At 43.2% G+C, this 18744-nt stretch overlaps 1 protein-coding gene across 4 annotated transcripts in view; it reads left to right on the forward strand.

The window, feature by feature from the left end:
* The window catches only part of LOC117588846 (cyclin-dependent kinase 14), a 104880-nt gene that overhangs the window by 15862 nt on the left and 70274 nt on the right, over positions 1–18744 (forward strand). For 3 of the 4 annotated variants that reach the window (XM_034280341.1, XM_034280342.1, XM_034280343.1), the window contains one exon: positions 9326–9391. The exons of the other annotated variant lie outside the window; for it this stretch is intronic. In XM_034280341.1, the coding sequence (XP_034136232.1) occupies positions 9326–9391 (66 nt within the window). The remainder of the gene's footprint in view (positions 1–9325; positions 9392–18744) is intronic. 4 annotated transcript variants of the gene reach the window in all.

Here is an 18744-nt window from a genome sequence, read left to right on the forward strand (position 1 = left end):
AAGTTTCCACTCTCCATGCCACTTGAGAGTATTCGACAGGAGAAGAAGATGCCCCAACCCACCATGACACCATGACACCATGCCACATCCATGCCATCCCTCCCCCTTTTGCTGGGCAAAGTCGTAGAAGAAGTTAATTTGCAGAGACGGGCACACGCAATGTAGAGGCAAGTCGGGGAGGCCAAGAAGAGAATTTTTATATATAATTTATGCCAACTGTATTTTTCTTTCTTTAGTCGCTCTGCGTATGTGAAAGGTGTCTCTGTTCTGATAAGAAACCTAATCTAACATGGAATAATTATCGTATATCATTCATAGAAGTTTTTTATTGAATTTTAAATAGGAATTTCGTTCTTTATTGGTTAGCAAAAGACGCGACAGGTTTCAGGGGAATTCCCAATTACTCGATTGCTTTTGAAAGATGAAAAAGAACCAACCCAAAATTCCACATAAAGAATTTTGTTGTCTGCTTGAGCTTAAAATAATAAACACCAAAGTAGTGTCTGCCCTTAAGCCTTGCAGTTTTGAACCTCTTGTTACCTGTCTCAGAAAATGCCACCACAATTTATGCCATTTACGTGAATGTCCAAAACACAATGTTGCATGCAGCGTTTACTGAATAACTAAAAACGACCTAGAAAATAATCCAAAATACTCGCAAAGTAATCCCCAAACAAAGCTCCCCTGAATTGTGTTGCTGAAAACTTTCTTTGTAAGCCATACAAATAGGGACAACCCCCCAACGGCACCCCCTGCTACGCTTTCCTGCACAGGACTCCTTCTAATTGATGGACAGCACAGACTGAAACGGGTTGTTGTTTGACTTTGCGGCTGCAACACTAATCTCTAACGAGGTTTTCCAGGGAGAGTCAAGTGCCAAAGCATTTGGCACACTGCAAGAAAGTTTATTAGGGCACTCTGCAACCACCTTCACAATTGCAACCTATAATATCACATGATCCCACACCGCAATAGGGGCCAACTGCTCTGGTTCCATGGAGGCAGCAACCCCTGTTTGTAGGCCTAGAAGTAGCAATAATATCGGCAAGGTCAGGCGGTGGAGTGTCGCGACTTCTGCATCCTCCTTCGCAATTGCATCCGAATATATTACACGGTCCGTAGCCGCAGTAGGAACCTTTGACTTTGGTTTCATCTTCTCAAAATCCTCGCTTATCAGGGCAGCATTCTGCTGTCACATCTCTAAGGTAGAATAGGTGGGCCATTTGAAGTACGTATGCCGCAGAGGACAATTTTAATAGCTACTTAGCTGTGCCACACGGCACACTCGTTTGTCCACTGATTTCATAATCGAAATGCAGACGTGCAAATTGCATTATGAATGCTGAGTTAGCTCCATTAGGAGCGTGGCAAATGAGAATTGAGAAAACTGTATGGATCTGAGCAGCTGCTAGAATAAAGCAGATTCTATTTATTGAACATCGTTCGTCCTATTTGGGTTTTTATTTTCATCCTCTGCATCCTCTGGTGCAATTGCAGCCGAAAATATTGCAAGCTCCCACACCGCAATAAGAGCCTTGCACCCTCTGTCCGTTTTTGCATTTTCCGTGATGTGCATAACAGCACGCTGCCGTGACATCTCGAGGAAAGCAAAGGGCGGTCAGGAGCAGTATATATGCCAGGTAGTGCATTATTTGTAGGATTGGTTTAAGGAGCGGCTTGACTGCTACACGGCACACTTGTTTCTAAACTGATCTCGGATACGCGATGCAGCTTCAAAGTGGATTAAAATTCACAGCAAATGGCATTAGGAGCATGCAAAATGAATTCCACAGGTGTAAAACGTTGAACCAAAGAAAGGTTTTCTAACAAGGAAATGTTTACTTATGTCTGCATCCTCCTTTTCAATTGCATCCGTTAGAATCGCATTCTCCAACACCGCCGTCAAGGCACCACCATCCAATATAAGCGGGGCAGCATCCATTCTTCTTTGGTCGGGCAGTTGCAAGTACTTTAGCCAGCTCAGGAGGTGGTCTCTGCATCCTCCATCACAACTGCATCCAAAAATATTACAAGGTCCGTAGCCGCAATAGTGGCTTTTGACTTTAGTGCCGTCCAAGCAAATTCCTACTACGTGATTGCAGCATTCTGCCGTCGCATCTTTAAGGACGAATAGAGGTGCCAATAGCAGTACGTATGCCTTGTAGTACATCAATTAAAGTGCAGGAAGAATGACTGCTGGACTGACACACGGAACACTCGCTGCAAAACTTAACTTAGAATCGTATTCCATTTCAAACCCATTTTATGGATCATGTCAAATGAGATTTTCTCATCCTTCTAGAGTGGAAATTAGGTATATTTTGTTGGCAATGCAAACCTTGAACTAAAACGTAACTACCCTGCAGTATACCCTTTGAAAAGGTGTCCCCTAGCTTTGAATTTTGCATTTGTGTAGTAGATTTGTAGCACAAAGCTCATGTGGACACCGTGTGGACACCACATGGGGCATCACAGCAGAGGTATTTTTTGGCAGCATTCGGCAAGGGTTAAGGAGGCTAAAAGGGAAAAGTGTCTCCAGCTGTCTGGGCGTCTGTCTGTCTGCACATCTTTTGTTGTGCTTCAAATATTTAATTCAATTTATATTTTCTCTTTTCTCACTTTTCCCTTTCTTTTTTGTGTGTTTCACTTAGAATTTCAGATAAGTCCCCAACTCTATATTGAGAGGAGTGTCACCAGACCCTACCCCCCGCTGACCTTTGGGCAGGGTTTTACTTTTTACATTTCCCTGCCACTTTCCCATCTCTGTTTAGTTTTTCCTCTGCCTTTTACAGGGAGAACATTAAACTTTGTTGAGGCTCTCCCGGCCGTTCCTGTGTCCATGGAATTAGTGCAAACAGACGCATAAATAACGAAACACCTAAGACTTTTCGAATGGGTGGGGCGCTGCTTGCTGTCTGTGGTGCTAATATCTGCTGTGGTGGCAGGCATTAAATGCAAATCTCCCTTCGCATTGATATGCCAAGCAGATGCGTCTGTGTCTGAGTCTGGGGCGCATTCATTCAAAGAGGCACTGTGTAGCAGCCACACACATTCGACTGATTTAGATGGGGATTTAGATCTTTACGCATTCGGTTTTCGGTCTTGCGGTGCTATGCATATTGCATTTTGAGTGGAAAATAATAATAATAATAATCTTTGATTTGGGTAGGAAAAAGTGCCAAGAATGTTGTAATTTTAATCGAATTATTGGTTTACATGATATTTCCAGGTATAAAATAGATAAAGAAAGTGAAAACGTGCACAATGAAATGCAAATTTTGTGTCTTGGAATAATTTCTGGGAATATGTACCCACAATTTGGTATGAAAATTAACGATTAAGTCTATCTGCCGTCAAGGTTATTAATTCTCAGATAAAAGACGTATATTCACAGTAAAATATTGATTAAAATTCGGGAATCCATAAATCTTTGAACTTCTTTGTACTTCTCTCAGTTTCCACAGCTAACTTCCCTACTCATAACCCATTCCATGCCCAACCAAAGCCGCTATTCCATCCACAACTCCTTCATTACACACTCTCTCGTATTTTCCCCCACAAAAAAACATTCAAGAAAATGGTTCCCCAAGAACCACTTTTTGCACATGCCTACAGCATACAGTACTCATCATCTGTGCCTCTGTCCCCACTCGAAAACCTCTTCCCATTGGAATTTCCACGGATTTCCCATTGCTGCTCCCAAAATTTGGGATTCGTGTTATAATTCTTGGATTTTGGCCAACGAATGTGTGAAAATAGACAAAACTTATGCTCTGCATTGGAATTTCTGTTTCTGTTTGTTTTCCTTGATTTTTTGCCCACTTTCCCACTTGTTTTTTATGTGTATTTTTAAGACATTTTACAAAATGTGCAAAGTTCTGTGGAGTGGAGGAGTTTTACTTGTGCCTGGCTGGCTGCTGCTTGATTTTCCTGGCCAATTTACCGACGACCATAGAGTCAAGTGGCACAAGGACCAGGAAGTTTCCTCCGTCATTAGGCCAATTGAAACGTTTTTCCCGTCTTTTTGTGTGCGCAAATTTTGCCTCCAATGATGACCCAAATAATGAACAGAGCAGCGGGAGAAACGAAGAGAAGAAAATCTGCTTTTCTGTCGCTCAATAGAGTCAAATTTAGTGAGAAAAACTAAGAAACTGCCAGAGTGCTAAAGCGGGGTCGTTGGTGGAACTCCGGGTGAGACGTAGACTTCCACACAATTTAATTAAATTATGAGAAGTCGGTTTGAAGTTGACAAGAACTTAAGTTGATATCGAAACTGTTGTAGAGGAAATTAGGAATGCAATTTTGTGGAAACATCTGGAGGTAGAGAAAGACAAAGGAATTGTTTTAAGAAGATTCAAAGGAAAAGGAATTCGATTAATGTTTAAATTTTTTCATAAAGGAAACTGATGTGAAGGGAATTTCTAAGAGAAGCAGAAGAAATATTCTGAGAAAATATTCTACTCAGAGAAACTGTTCTGTAAGTTGTATAATAAATAGAAAAATCAGCTTCGGTCGCTCAATAAATACATTACAGCTAATGGATAAATCCCTTTAGAGAGTACCATTTCCTTTTTGTTTGTGTTTAAACTAAAACTTGGCTCAAACTTTTAGCAAACGTTCCAGTTTTCATAATTTTCAGATCCATTAAAAATCTATTATAATCATTACAAAGAATGCCCCGTCGCCAGAAAGGAAGCCACCCAATAGATTTGCCATTTACCTTGCCTGCCTGGGGGGCAATCTGTTTCTCCGTCTTCCTTTCATTGGCGTATCCCCATCCCCTGCCTTTCTTTTACCTTCTATTTCTCCTGCTCTTTACCTGTGGGGCTTCCATTCTGTGGCGCCGCCTCCTGCCACTATTATCCCCCAGTTTAATGTCAGGCCAAGGCAATTATTAATTCTAATAAACCATCCTTCGGAGGTACATAGATGCCTCCTGCCATTCCAACCCATGCCTTCCTGCCAGCCCCCCCCCCCCCCCCCCCCCCCCCCCCCCCCCCCCCCCCCCCCCCCCCCCCTTCCCCCTTGAAACCTCACGCTAATGATATAATTTTTCTTCAGTTAACTAATTGAATACATTTGCTAAAAGACGAAGAAGAAGGCGTTTCCAAACGGGGAGTGGCACGGGAACGGGCACGGAGTGGCTCTATCTGTTGGAAAAGAGCGTGGAGCATAGACTACCGATGGGATGGAGAGGGCTAACAGGGGAAAAACACATGGCAAGCGGGCGAACGCACACACAAAATGGCAACAAAGATTGTTAATAATGGGAAACAAGCGTAGCTACTGAAGTTTCCACTCTCCATGCCACTTGAGAGTATTCGACAGGAGAAGAAGATGCCCCAACCCACCATGACACCATGACACCATGCCACATCCATGCCATCCCTCCCCCTTTTGCTGGGCAAAGTCGTAGAAGAAGTTAATTTGCAGAGACGGGCACACGCAATGTAGAGGCAAGTCGGGGAGGCCAAGAAGAGCACTAGAAACGGGGCAGAGTGCTGCGCGCAGGTTGTTGGTGGGGCTTGCCGCACACCAGGAGGAGCTGAGGCAAAAACCTAAGACAGAGACGAGCACACAAAACGACATTCCCGTGGCAAATGAGTGAGAAAGGGAGGGAGGCAGGAAGAGCAAGAGGCAAGTGTAAGTCGGTGGCAGGAGCCAGAAGGTTGGGATGGATGGTGGGGATTTTGGGTGGAATGGAGAAGACTGAACGCATTACAAATTCCATTACTTTGAGCAGCGAACATGACCTGATTTTTATGTATATGTATCTGTGTGTTGTCTCTGTGTGCGTGAGTGTAGTGTATCTGCGTGTCCAAGTGTGGGTGTACGATTCTGCGGGAAAGAAATTAGGCAGCCAGCAATTGCTTGCTTACCATTGCTCTCTCACAGCAAGAACTTAAAATGCGACATGATCAATCATGCACTACGTTGTGAAAGGGGGAAGGCAGTGGCACTCTAGGTAAGGGAATTCTTTGTTGTTTAAGGAAGTACTTGAGCTTAGAAATTGTATGTTTTTCCTTCCTTCATCTAAAATTTGTGATTCCATTGTAGCTAACTTTCAGCTTTTCTCTCAGTGCTTTGTTGTGTGCGTGCGTGCATATTTGAGACACGTATTGGGCAGAGCTTCTCACTCCCTTTCCCCATCTCTCCTCTCTCTCATTGGTGCTCACGCCTTCACGCTGCTGTTGGTGCTCCCCTCGCCTACTTCCCCGCTTTTGGGCTTCCTTCTGCCTCTACCTCTCCCTCCGTGCAGCCATCATCTCCTTCGTTTCGGCCACTTGTCGAGTCACGTAGCAAAAAGTTTTAAGCATTGGCACTTGCGACGTGCAATGGCTGCCATGCCTCCTCCTCCAATGTTTCCAACCCTCTCTCCATCTTTTGGGCACTATCCATCGTACTCTTTCCTTTGGCACATCACTCTCTCCCTGTGTCTCCTCCCTCCCTTGGTGCTGCCCATCTTTGGGGCTATCGCCAGGCAATAAATTAACAAAAATGAATGGATCCATGGGGTTGGGGGCATTCACTCGAGTGGCTTCCACACAACTCAATCTGCCACATCGTGGCCCCCCTTTTCATGAGTCTTGTAAATAAGTAGAGTAGGCCTCTCAGTACGTAGAGCGAGGGGGTTGGGGTGTGCTGCAAAGTGCACTGGGTTATTGGCGCACTTTTATGACCAGCACAAAAATTGCTTGTCGCACGATTTCTGTCGCCTTTCTCATGCCTCATTTGGTGCTGCGCTCGACCTTTGCCACCCTTCCACCCACTCTTGCCTCTCTTTCACTCTCACTCCATATTTCCCTCTCCCTTTGTGTCTTTCTGTGGCCCTCTCTTATCGTTGTGCTCCATTTTTGCAGGACATTTTCACAATGAAAAGTGTCACAAGTTGGGCGGATGGGCGAGCGGATATCTGAGGGGCCCCTGAAGGCAGCTGCTGCTGCTTGGGTTCAAAGTGCACTTAATTCAATTAAAAAATATCGAGAGAGGGGCGGGCTGAAAGAGACATTGGTATAAGAGAGACGAAAGGGAAAGGGAAAGGGAAAGGGGAGGATGCGCTTGGACATGCAAACTGTTGTAAATGTTTGCCCAAAGGCAAATTGTCCAACCAATTATGATTGTCATGAAGGAAGAGGGACGGCAAGGGAAAGGGCAGAGAGAGGAGGGAGGCTACAGTGCATGAAATTGGCATGGGGTACAGTGGGGCATGGGGGAAGGTATAAGTGGTCTTGCGATTGAGGTAAATGTTAAAGGTTTTACGGTACCCGACACACTGACACAGTTTTCTTTCGTGTGCAGCTTAAGGAAAATGAAAGGAAAATTAAGAAATGCGAAGTAAAACAGGAAAGAAAAATTTTTCAAGAGAAGGTTAAACTGGGCTTAAGAAATATCTAACAAGATGTACTCGTATGACGAATCAAAATATACAATTTCTTTCCGTTTCTTGTCAAAAGTTTTCCACAAAAATATCTGAAAATATTGCAAGTAAAAAATGAATTGGTTTAATGATATTTGCAACAAGTGCCGCATGAGATTTACCTCGCCCAAGGACACTGAACTCAAGAGTGGGGCATATACATACAATGCCATTCATAGAAGAGATTCTGCTGCCACAAAAGAGGATTGCTGGTGGAAAGTGCCCATTTTTCTGCTGCTTTTTGGCTGCATCATCACCATTTTATTGGCATGCAGCTTCCTGTGTGAATATTTAGCGTGGAAAATGAAGAATTTCAAGGTGCCCGATTTAGTTTCCGATGTTTGCGATTTCGAAGGGGCCAAAGGGTGCGAGGAACAGCCCATGAGACCCGTGAGTGACGTGAAAGAGCCTGAGAAAGAGAAGAATAAAATCTGTCCTTGTTGTAAATGAGAAATTAAAGCTAAAACAAACCTCAAACTCTCTGCTTTACCGCTCCTTTTAGGTAGCTTTGGTAAATTGTGTCAGGGACAACCTTTATCTGTCCTGAAACTCCTTTTTATAACTAACAAAAACGACACTAAAACTTCGACTAGCTAAAGTCTGCAACTCCGCAAAGTATCTGCCACAGCAACTTGCATCTTCAGCATCTGCTTCTCTTGTTTCCTCTGTCTGTTAATTAATATTGAAAAAGGAACCCACAACAAAAAGTGAAGTCATGCAACACACGACTTGCCGCAGCAGCAGCAGCAGCACTTCTCTTGCCTCATCTAACCTTCAGCTCCATTTCAGGCCCACAGAGCAGACTCCAAAGAAAGAGTCCCGAAGAAGTTATTGGAGTCTGGTGCTTCCTTCGTGCATCAATTAGTGGTTTCATGTTTGCGGCTGACAGGCAAAAGTTGCACTCAACAGATTTACACGTACTGTATATCAGAGATAGCTTCCTCGCTGAGCTGCAAGCATGTTGCATGCTGCATGCTGCAAGCTGGCACTCAAGGATTATACATTTTATGCGCCCCGTCTGTCGTTCATCAACGTCTTGGCTCTGTGCTGTGTGTGCTCTGTCTTCATCTTTGGGTTTTCTTTTGCAGCTTTTTGTTTTTTTTTTTGTTGTTTGGTTTCCTTTTCTTTGGGTTCTTATACCACCTGGTGTTGCCACCACACAGACAGACACGAGTGAGTGTCAAATGAGTAATGCAAATTGCAATCCACAGCTCCAAAAGCATCTTCCGCTACTCCACCAAAAAGGAGTCTCAACTCTCTGGCAAAAGGTAACCTGTCAGACATTTGCATTTGTCCCTGCACTGCTCTGACTTTGGTTCTGTTTCGGTTTCAATTGCAGTTCTCTCCTCAGTTAGTTAGTCACTCACTTTGTAGGGGCAGACAGGAACAGGCAGGGTCTGGGGCTGGCAGCAGCGTTTTGCAGCTGTCATGCATATGGAAGTAGGTCGTAAATCTCTGCCACTTTTGGGGGCTTATGCCACGCCAAGCCAAACCAAGCCAAGCCAAGCAGTTGTTGCAACTGCCTCTGCATATTTGATGAGTGAATGGAGAGAGTGGAGAGGGAGCCATATCGTGTGATTAATAACTGAAAATTGCCATAATACTCCTCCTCCAGGCGCCTCGTATGATACACACGTGGAAATGGCATTGGGAAAACTGTGAAAATTATGTGCTGAGCTGTGTCATAACTAAGGGAATGATTTCTGATGTGCTTTCTGTTGGAAAATTGTGTAATGAATCGAGGCTTTTTGTCGCACTTTGAAACTCATTTTTGATGAGCTTTTTGGTGTGTTAGAAACTCGGTGACCGAACCACAAGAAATTCTTTAATCTTTACCATATATTCAACACAATTTGTTTAGATATTTCCCATTTTACATTACTCATTTTCGCTAATTTCTCTTTGCAGGTAAGTTCCGCTTTTGGTCAAAGTCAAGCCCGCCTTCAACGAGCAGCACACCACATCCCACTTCTGGTAAGCCTATTCATTCATCCCCATTGTCAAGGACAAACATAACAGAGTACATGCCAGAGAACATGAGAACCATAGAGCACCATATGACAGACAATCTCTGGCCATAACCAACAGACAGTCGTGTGGCAGTCAACAAACCCATTAATGTGGCCCCATTTATAACTCGCCTAAAATGTCCCTCATTGTAGCTATCTGTCTGTCTCTCTCTCTCTCTCTCTTACTGTCTGGCTCTCGCTCTCTCTGGCATTGAAAAAAACTTTCATTATGACATTTTATTGTCCTGGCCGCTGCCATTTGTGTCTGTGCCTCTTCTGTGCCTGCTGCTGCTGTTGCTATTGCTGCTTCCACAGAGAGTAGACAATGACAATGATGATGGCAAATGCTTGACGACCGCCAGACCGAAGCCATCATCGGGTGGCAGGCAGGCGGACGGCCTCTGTGTGGCATGCGACATCCTTGGCAATGTCAAATGTCTCTCCCCCCGTTACGTTGGGGGTAAGCAGCCGGCGGTGGCAGGACATCAAAAACAACTTGAAAATGGTGTTCCTGTTGTTTTTCCAGAGCGCCACCAAAAAACACCAACAACAGGCAACGTTTTTCCGGACGCCCACTCTATCTTGCTGTCTCTCTCTATCTTTCTCTCTGTCCCGCTGCTTTGTCGCTCTTTCTCTTCTGTTTTGTTTGGGTTTCGCTGTCCCTCTGGTTTCTGGTTTCTCTGTTCATTTTGATGGCCTGACAATGGCGTTGATAATTATTATTAGTTTTATTTTATATAACTTTGACAGTAGTTCGGGGAGTCGTCCATGTCTAATACGACCTTTGAGAGAGCTGTTGAGACAGACAGAAAGAGAGAGAGAGAGCGGCCAAGGGAGCTATGCTAATGGCACAGACAACACTCTACAATTTTCTGTGTATTTTGTTGTTGAAGAGTTTACATAATATAATTTGTTTGGTTTTTATGCAAAACTTTCATTTCTCTTTGTTGGAAATTGACAAATGATTTTTTTTTTTGGTTTTTGTTGATTTCGCTAATTAAAGGAACATTTTCAACCAAATGTAAAGTGCAAAAGTTTTGAGAGGCATAAAGAAAGAAAAGAAAAGACGAAGAATGAAAAATATAAGAGAGAATTTGTGGGAAATAAGAAGAGGGACAAAAAGTGTAGATAAAAGACTGAAAGGAGAAGGAAAACGAGGACAAATCGAGTCAGAAAACAATGAAGGAAGATTTATGGAGACAAATTTTGAGACAGAAAATGAAATAAGTAAGGAAAATGAAGAGATTTTGACTTAAAACAATTTTTAAAATTTATTTGGACAGAAATAAATCTAAATTTTGAGAATGGTAGAGAAATGTAAGCTAACAGAAGGCAAAGATGGATTTATTTCAGTATAAACATTGCATTTTAATGTTCCCCCTAATTCCCTTGAGACATTGCATGATAATTCATTAAGAATTCTTCTCAATTTCTGTGTTCCTGGGCTTTTCTCTTAAACTGATTTTATTGGTTTCAGTGCAATAGTTTTGTTCAATTGTAGAACTTCGCCTTTAGCGATTCTCCCCGCTCAGGTATTTCACCGCCCCGTGTTAATCGTTAACAATTCCAAAAGTTTGTCTTTAGTTGTTTTTCCGCCCATCCGCAAACAAAAGCAAATGCAATGATCCCACAAAACAAATCTTCGCGGAGAAGCTTTTCTTTTTCCTCTTTTCCTTTCCGACTTTCAACTTTGGCTTTTGAACGTAGGAACTTTGCTTGTTATTTGAGGCAAAATGTAATGGAAAATACAAGAAAAAATATACAAAGTTTTGCGCAAGAATATACAAAAACGAAGGGGGGAAACACTTTTCTTTCTCTGTCTCCATTTCGCTGTGAAACCTGCTCAAAGCTCTCTCTGGTGTACGTGTGTTTGCGTCTTAATTAAATAAAATGCAATTTAAAACCGTTGATTGTGCAAACGCCAAACCCCCACTCGAAGCCAAACCCCCTAACAACCTGAAAAACAACACCCATGGCAAATGGCAGCCATAAGGATGCAAGTTAAAGGCGGTGCAGGAGCAGGGCCAGGGCAGTGTAGGAAGTGGTTTTTCCCTTCTTGGCAGCAAACTCTTGAGATGGCAACGCTGCAACGCCGGTATGGTACCGCTCACACATGAGCTGATTATGTGGCATGCCACACCGCCTACTTTTTGCCTACTTGCTTCTTGCTGCTCCTACTTCCCATTGCCATTCCTGCGGCAAAAGCCCTACCTAACGCCCATTGAAAGACACTCCCCGCCTTGTAATCCACCGCTCACTCTATGCACATTACTCTCTGCTTACACCCATTATATCCCCGCTCTCTCACTCTGCCGCTCTCTCGCTAACCAGCGAATGTCTTAAGCAACTTGCGCGGTCGTTTAACTTTTGCGACGGCGATTAAATTTCCAAGTTCTTGGACTCAGACAGCCTCCTCCTCCGCCTCTCTGTCTCTCCTTCTTCTAGACTGCTCTTTCCTCTTCTCATTCTTATCATGTGTTTACTACACTGTGAAAAGAGAAAGAATAAGCAGTGTGGAAAGAGTGGAACAAGTGCTGTAAAGAAGGACAAGTGGATGGTGGAGGAGGAGGTGGAGAGTCGGGGAATCATGAGGAATGAATAAAAAGCCCAAAAGAATGAATCAAGAAGAATGGCACATAAGCGCATTAATTGAATTGTAATTGCAGCCAGAGCTCGCTTTTCGCGCTCCCACTCGTTCTCCCCCTCTCCCTATCCCTCTCTCTCTGTCTCTTGCTCTTGTCGTGAAGTGTTTGTCGCCGATTTGGAATTGAAATCAAGGCGGAATGAGAGTCGCCCGCAGCAGGCTGGCTGCTGCCTGCCACTCCAACTGGTTTACCCACATAGTGCACATAGAAGTAGCGAGAGACACACAGAGACAGACAAGACACAGCTGCAGCTGCGTACCGCCAGCATTGGTACCCCTTAAACCACCTTTTTGTTGCGCTGTACCCTGCCTGCCTGCCCCACTGTTAACCCCCTGCCTGGCAGTCTCTAAATTTATCCTCCAACTCCATGGAAATTGTGAGTTTTCCAAGCTGTGTGGCAGCCCAGCAGCAGCCAGCAGTTGGAGCGGAGCATGCCAAGCATTTGGCCAATGCAGTTGCTGATTTGTGATTTACAGGGTATGCACTTTAGTGGGGGTATGCTGTTCAGTGGGAAGGGAACTGCTTGAGGGATAGAAAAGTGTGAAGAAATGAAAGACATTTTTGGAAATTTAAGTTCAAGAATTTTAAATATTTTATAGAAAATACTTTTTGAGTGTTTTTTCTCTCCAGATTTAACGTGAAATTCCCTCAAAATCTTCAGAGCTCTCCCCGCCAAAATCTTACCCATTCCTTGTTCCGTTTATTTTACAGGGTATCTAAAAGGTTCTGCTCCCTCTAGCATTACGAATTGGTGGGCAATCGGTGGCATTCCACAGCACTTGTTTTCTGTTCTGCTGTTGTTCTCGCTCTTGTTTTGCGTCCTCTCTCTCTCTCTCTCCCTCTGTTCTCTTTGGTGCTTGTCGGTTGTTCTTTGGCTTGTTGTTTCTATGTGTGTATGTGGCATGCAACATTGGCTTGACGGTCGGGTGGATGTGCCCACGGGCAGTCCAGTCCAGGCGATTCCTCCCCCCCTCTGCCCTGCTGTTCTGTTCTGTAACTGGCTTAAAGGACGCTGAAGGTGAACAACAAATGCAATGGAAACTGGTTTTCCTCCCTCCCCCTCTTGTGGCAGCAGCAGCAGCAACATTGTTGCAGTTGCATTCACTGATTAGAACGTGGCAGGTTAAGCAATACCCCTGTGGCAAGGGTTCCCCTTCCTCCTGTCGCCCACTTCCGCCTCTTAGTTCTCCTCTGCTCTTCCGCCTGTGGGACAGATTACATAAATTCACGTCACTCATACGCCACGTGGGCACTGCTCTGCTCTGCTCTGCCCTCTGTCGGAACTCTGTTTGTGGTTTCTGTTGGCTGCTTTCTGCTGCTGCTCATTGGAGTGTGTGGCATCAGGCATAAAGTGTTGTGTGCCCTGCCAACTGCCCTGTGGCATGTGTCACGCTGCAATTGTTAATTTTTTGTTCGACTTTTTGAGTGCATTTTTCTATGTTTTAATTTAGCGAATTTTTTGCTAACTTTCAAACCTTCCAGCAAATGTTCCTCCAGGGTAACACCAGCTTCGACTACCACCCAAGCTTCACCCTTTTCTCCACGCTTTTCTTTTGGGTGCATCAATTTTCCTTCGCCTCCTCCTCGGCCTCCGGGTTCTCGGGGGTTCAATCAATTTATGACCTGCAGCGCGAACCGCTCGCTGGTGCCGCACATTTGGCACATTACTCACGTGGTTTTATTGGCCATGCCACGCCCTGCCCTGCACTGCCCCAACATTTAAGCCACTTAACCCTTTTGTGCGCCCGGGAGCGAGAGAGAGAGAGAGAGAGAGAGAGAGCGGGTGGGAAACTTTTTAATTTGCTGGCCTCCTCCTTGGGGATCTTCTCTTTACATTTTTTATTTTGCATTTTCCATCTTTGTCCTGCCTTCATTTGGTGCTTAATTTGTGGCTGCTTTTTCACTTACTTTTTGATTGGAAAATGGTAAAATGAAGCAACAATTTATTAGCCTTCTCTTGAGGATTGACTGACTGATTTCTGCTGCAGGAATTTATGTTCGAAATATAATCAAGTTGAAGACTTGCTGCTTTTGCTTAATTTTCAATGATTTTATAATACATTTCTGTACGAATTTTCATTCATAATGTTCCCCTGCTATCGTTGATGATGTCATCAATGTTTGTTTAGCCACAATGTTGCCCACAGCTTAATTAAATCGGGAATTCAACGAGCATTTGCCTTCCTGTGGTGCCTTGGATATCAATAATAATAATTTAATCCAAATCAAAACTTCTACGCGTCATTATGTATGTTTCTCACTCTCCACTTCTGTCCCTTGCTCCCCTCGATTTCTCTGTTATTTAAGCCATAATTTCTCATATATTTCGGTTCGAGCAATCTTTCATTAATCAAAACGACAGGCGATTCCAAGAAAATTTGTGATAGCGAAGAGAGAGAGAGAGGAAGTTTGTGGTTTTAATGTGCAACGAATTCCAATTAAAAGTGGGCTTCAGAGCAGCGGATATAAGAGTTGTATAATGAGCACGAGAATGAGAGATAGACAGAGAGAATGAGAGCATTTCGAAGTTTATAAATTGTACAGGAGAAATACATAATTTTTGCAGTCTGAAGGCTGCATATAGAAAATTCAGATAAATCAACAGATGCAGCCCACGCCCACCCTCTTCCAAGGGTCCATAAGTCTCTAAAAAGCAGATTTTCTACAGAATTTTCCCCCAAGCAGTCGTCCTATTGTTTGTTATAAACAAGAAAAGATTTGTTAGCCACAAAAAGTTGCAGCTTCAATCGAAAAATAAACTTAAATGTGAAATGTGTGAAGAGGGAAACAAAAGAAAAAATGTTTGGAGAACATATTTTGAAGAAGATTTGGTAAAAAGAGGGTGAAAACGAGAAAAGAAAGAGGGGACGTAAATATGAGCTTCCCTTGGAAAGTGGCACAGGAAAAGGAAGTTAATTTTCTTGGCATCTCCTGCCCGGTGCTTCCCCTTCAACTTTAGTTGTAAACTCCAAAGTCTCGGGTCTTTTGTCTAATTATGCAAATTTTTATAGCCCCAAAACTTTACACTAAACAACCTCTGACACTACACTACAGAGCACACTGCAGAAATGGCAGAGCAAAAACCAAGTTTACTCCTCAAATTAGTTTCCCTGCAAATTTGATTTTCGCAGCCAATTAAAATGTATGGAAAATTTAAATTGCATAGAAAATGCAGTTTAAACTTGTGGAAATTAGGTTGGATTGTCTAAGAATATGGCAAAGCATTTTTGCAATGAAAACTTGTGCAGAAAATTGCATGGCAAATTAGTTGGAGCAAATCCATTTGCTTGGGTTGTTTTTTGTGAACTAAATTTAGTTGGCAATTAAAATACTTGAGACAGGTACTAAAATGGTTCCACTTTCCACACACTACAGAGTGGAATTCTACTTTGGCTTTCATATCCAACCACTTTGGATTTCGACCATTTTTAAGGAGAGTTTTGCCCTCAAATTAGTTATGCTGCCAATTGCTGCTGTAAAAACTATTTCTAGGATTTTGCCTATCGGCTTAGTTGTTGTTGCAGGCAATTAAAACACTTGAGACATTTTCCACACTTTCCATAAGAGTTCGGGGTGGAGGCGGGGTGTAGTTGAATGGCAAATGATTTCCGTTTTGTGCTTTTTATTCAAATTTCAAATTGAATTTAAGTTCAATTGAAAAACACAGAGAGGGAGATAGAAATACACACACATGTTTATGTGTGCCCTGCAACATAGCCCTCTTCTGTTGCTGCGCCTGCCCTTTTCCCCTTCCGCTGCTCCCCACATGTGGCCTCCATTAAATGCTTGTGCGTGCTGTTTGTTTGCTTTTAATTCTGTTTGGCTTTTGCGTGGGCTACCCTGGAATGTAATTTTTTGTGGAGTTTTGCAGGGTAGGTTTTTTGGGTGGAAGAGGGAAAGAAGAGAGCCTGTGCTTGACTAAACGATTAGAAGAAAGATATTGCTTCAGCCATTATTAACTATATAACTATTTTACATTTTATTTTAACTTAGAGAAAATTAAAGGTTTTAATAAACATTTACCCCATTCCACATATAAAAGAAAAGAATCCGAGGTATCCCCCAGTCGCAATCCCTTTCTTTATGTTCCCGCAATTTGTTTTGGTTTCGTTTTTTTTTTGCATGGCTGTAAATTGGTTCCCACTCTCGCGCTCTCTCTCTCTCTCTCTCGCACATACTCTGTCTGTAGTGTGTGGTGAAGCGCAAAAGGTGGGGTGGAGCAGAAGAGATAGAAAGCAGAGAGAGAGGCGGGGGTAGACGCAGTTGATGACTCAAAATGTTTATAGACCTTTTTAGTGGAGAGCGAACGGAACGCGCGAACGTTTTGCATTTTATGCGATTTTTCGTTTGTTTGTTTTTGTGTTTTTTTCTCCCTCTTTTGCAATAAAACTGCAGCAGCAGCAGCAGCAGCAGCAGCAGCATGGGAAGAGGAGAAATAGCAGAGGAAAGACAGAGGGCATGATATAGAATTGAATGAAAGTGAGACCGGAAGTGTGTGCTTCTCTCATTGTCGATTGTTCTGTGTGACTGTGGGACAGAGAGAGATAGAGGGAGGGTGAGGGGCACTGAAAGTGGAAGCGATTCCGATTCCGCCAGTGCTTTGAAGAGAGACATGAGCCGGCGACCCACTGGTTCATGGTCGATTGGTTCATTTGGCAAATAAAAAGAGGGAAATGCCCGAGAGGGAAATGGCCGCTTGGAGCATCGCTGGAGAGTTCTCTGCGCTGTCTGCAAAGGAAATCGAAATGTGTGGATAATGCACATTCGGAATGTTTATGGCTTTATGTAGTAAAATGAAAGCTGCACCCTCGTGGGGCGGAAAGTGCTTTAATTATTGTTTAGAATTTGAGTTCTTTTGAGTTTTGATTGCTGGCAGAGAGGGAAATGTATGATCTTGACTAGACAAAGGAAGAGTTTATCATTAAACAATAATCCCAGCTCAATTCAATCAGAAAATGTTTACTCTAATTGGCTTATTTATATTTTTGGTTGGTTTTCGCTTTAATCTCATTTAAATATCCATGCCACATAATAATTCAACAACTGTCGTTGCAGGAAATTGTACATTTCCTTCCGCATTTCCCATATCATAACCCATGCTTTCCCTCTCCGACAGCACAACCACATGCCCCTTGGTTATGCTCTTTTAATGAAAAATGAACCTTGTCCCTGTGAAAATAAAAACATTTTCCATGGAACCAGCACACATCCCAGTGTCGCCATGAAAAGTGAACCACATTTTGTGTACTCTGATGAAAATAAAACCATAACTAAACCACAGCAAAGCACACAAAAACAAACATTTAGCATATATTTATTATTTGTCTGACATGAACATGAATTATTACGATATTGTGGTGTACAGAGGCAGAGGATGGTAGCAGCAGCAGTTCCCCCCTTAAAATGTGGCCTGTGACCCTTAATCCATCTCATTAGCAAAAATACAGCAGAGTGGGAGATGGTTACGAGAGATACAGATACGAAGGAGGCAAGAGATGGGCACAGCTGCTGCTCACAGATATCTAGGGAAATGGAGAGGGAAGTCCGAATATTCGCCTGCAAAAGTAGACCGAAAATCCTATGAATAAGTTGTGTAATAAAATGTTTGATGGCTTAAGGGGTTGAAGGGGGAACTAAATGCACTTCCACACATCTTACTTTCAGCACTCCCATGTTGCCTTCTCTCTCTCTCTCTCTCTCTTACTGCTGCTGCATCTCTCTGTCTCTCTTGCTTGTGGCCCAATTTCTCAGTTATTTTCGTAGTTATTTAACTTTATTGATTTTATGGGCACCACATCCTCCTGCCACACTCACACATGGAAGCCAAGAGGATCATGGTAGCTCTGTTTCGAAATGTTTTCATTAGCCAAACTTTGATTACATTCTAAGCTTCAGTTCAGTTCAGCCTCCGCACTCCCCCAACCACTGTGCCCCATATCCCTTACATAAGTTCCACTTCCCATGGCATAAACTTTTTTTTGGGCACATTTATTATTTAAATGATTTTATGTGTGCTTGCCTCCACATGTGGCACACAGCCTCTTGCTCTTTTTTTGGGGTAGCTAGCGGGCCATGGCAGGGATGGGAATGAATGGATGGTTAGTCACTTCAAAAGTCAATTAAGCTATGGACACGCCCACACACAAACACACACACACACACACACACACACACAATATTGATGGCCTTCTATGGGCACAGATGGATTTTTGGTCTGGGAGATGGTTTCAGCATCTCTGCTATGGTTAATCCCTTTCGAATTTAAATAAAGTTTTACCTGATTTGGGAAGGTCTGTTTAGGGCGTGGAGGCCTAAAGGGAGTTCTGCCAAATATGTGAAGAATCTGCCCAAAAAGTTACTCCGAAAGTTACCGGAAAAAGCTGATAATACACACCGAAAGCGTGCTACAGCGAATAAATATACTCCGAACGTTAGTTACAGTATGGATAAGAGAGGGAAAGGGAGACTTAGGGACCATGGCACGTCGCTTTCCATTAAATTTCAACAAGCACACAAAAGTAAGAAATAAAAAGTCAAGCAAAAGGAACAAGAATCAAAAGAAACAACAATAAGTTTCACAGGAGATTTGCCTTTTTCGTTGTCTTTTCGTAGGAGGATGGGGTAGTAAAGAAGGGTATAAGGAAGGGACACGCAACAAGCACTGGGAGAAAGT

Source organism: Drosophila guanche, unplaced genomic scaffold (assembly GCF_900245975.1).
Source record: "Drosophila guanche unplaced genomic scaffold, DGUA_6, whole genome shotgun sequence".
Lineage (NCBI taxonomy): Eukaryota > Metazoa > Arthropoda > Insecta > Diptera > Drosophilidae > Drosophila > Drosophila guanche.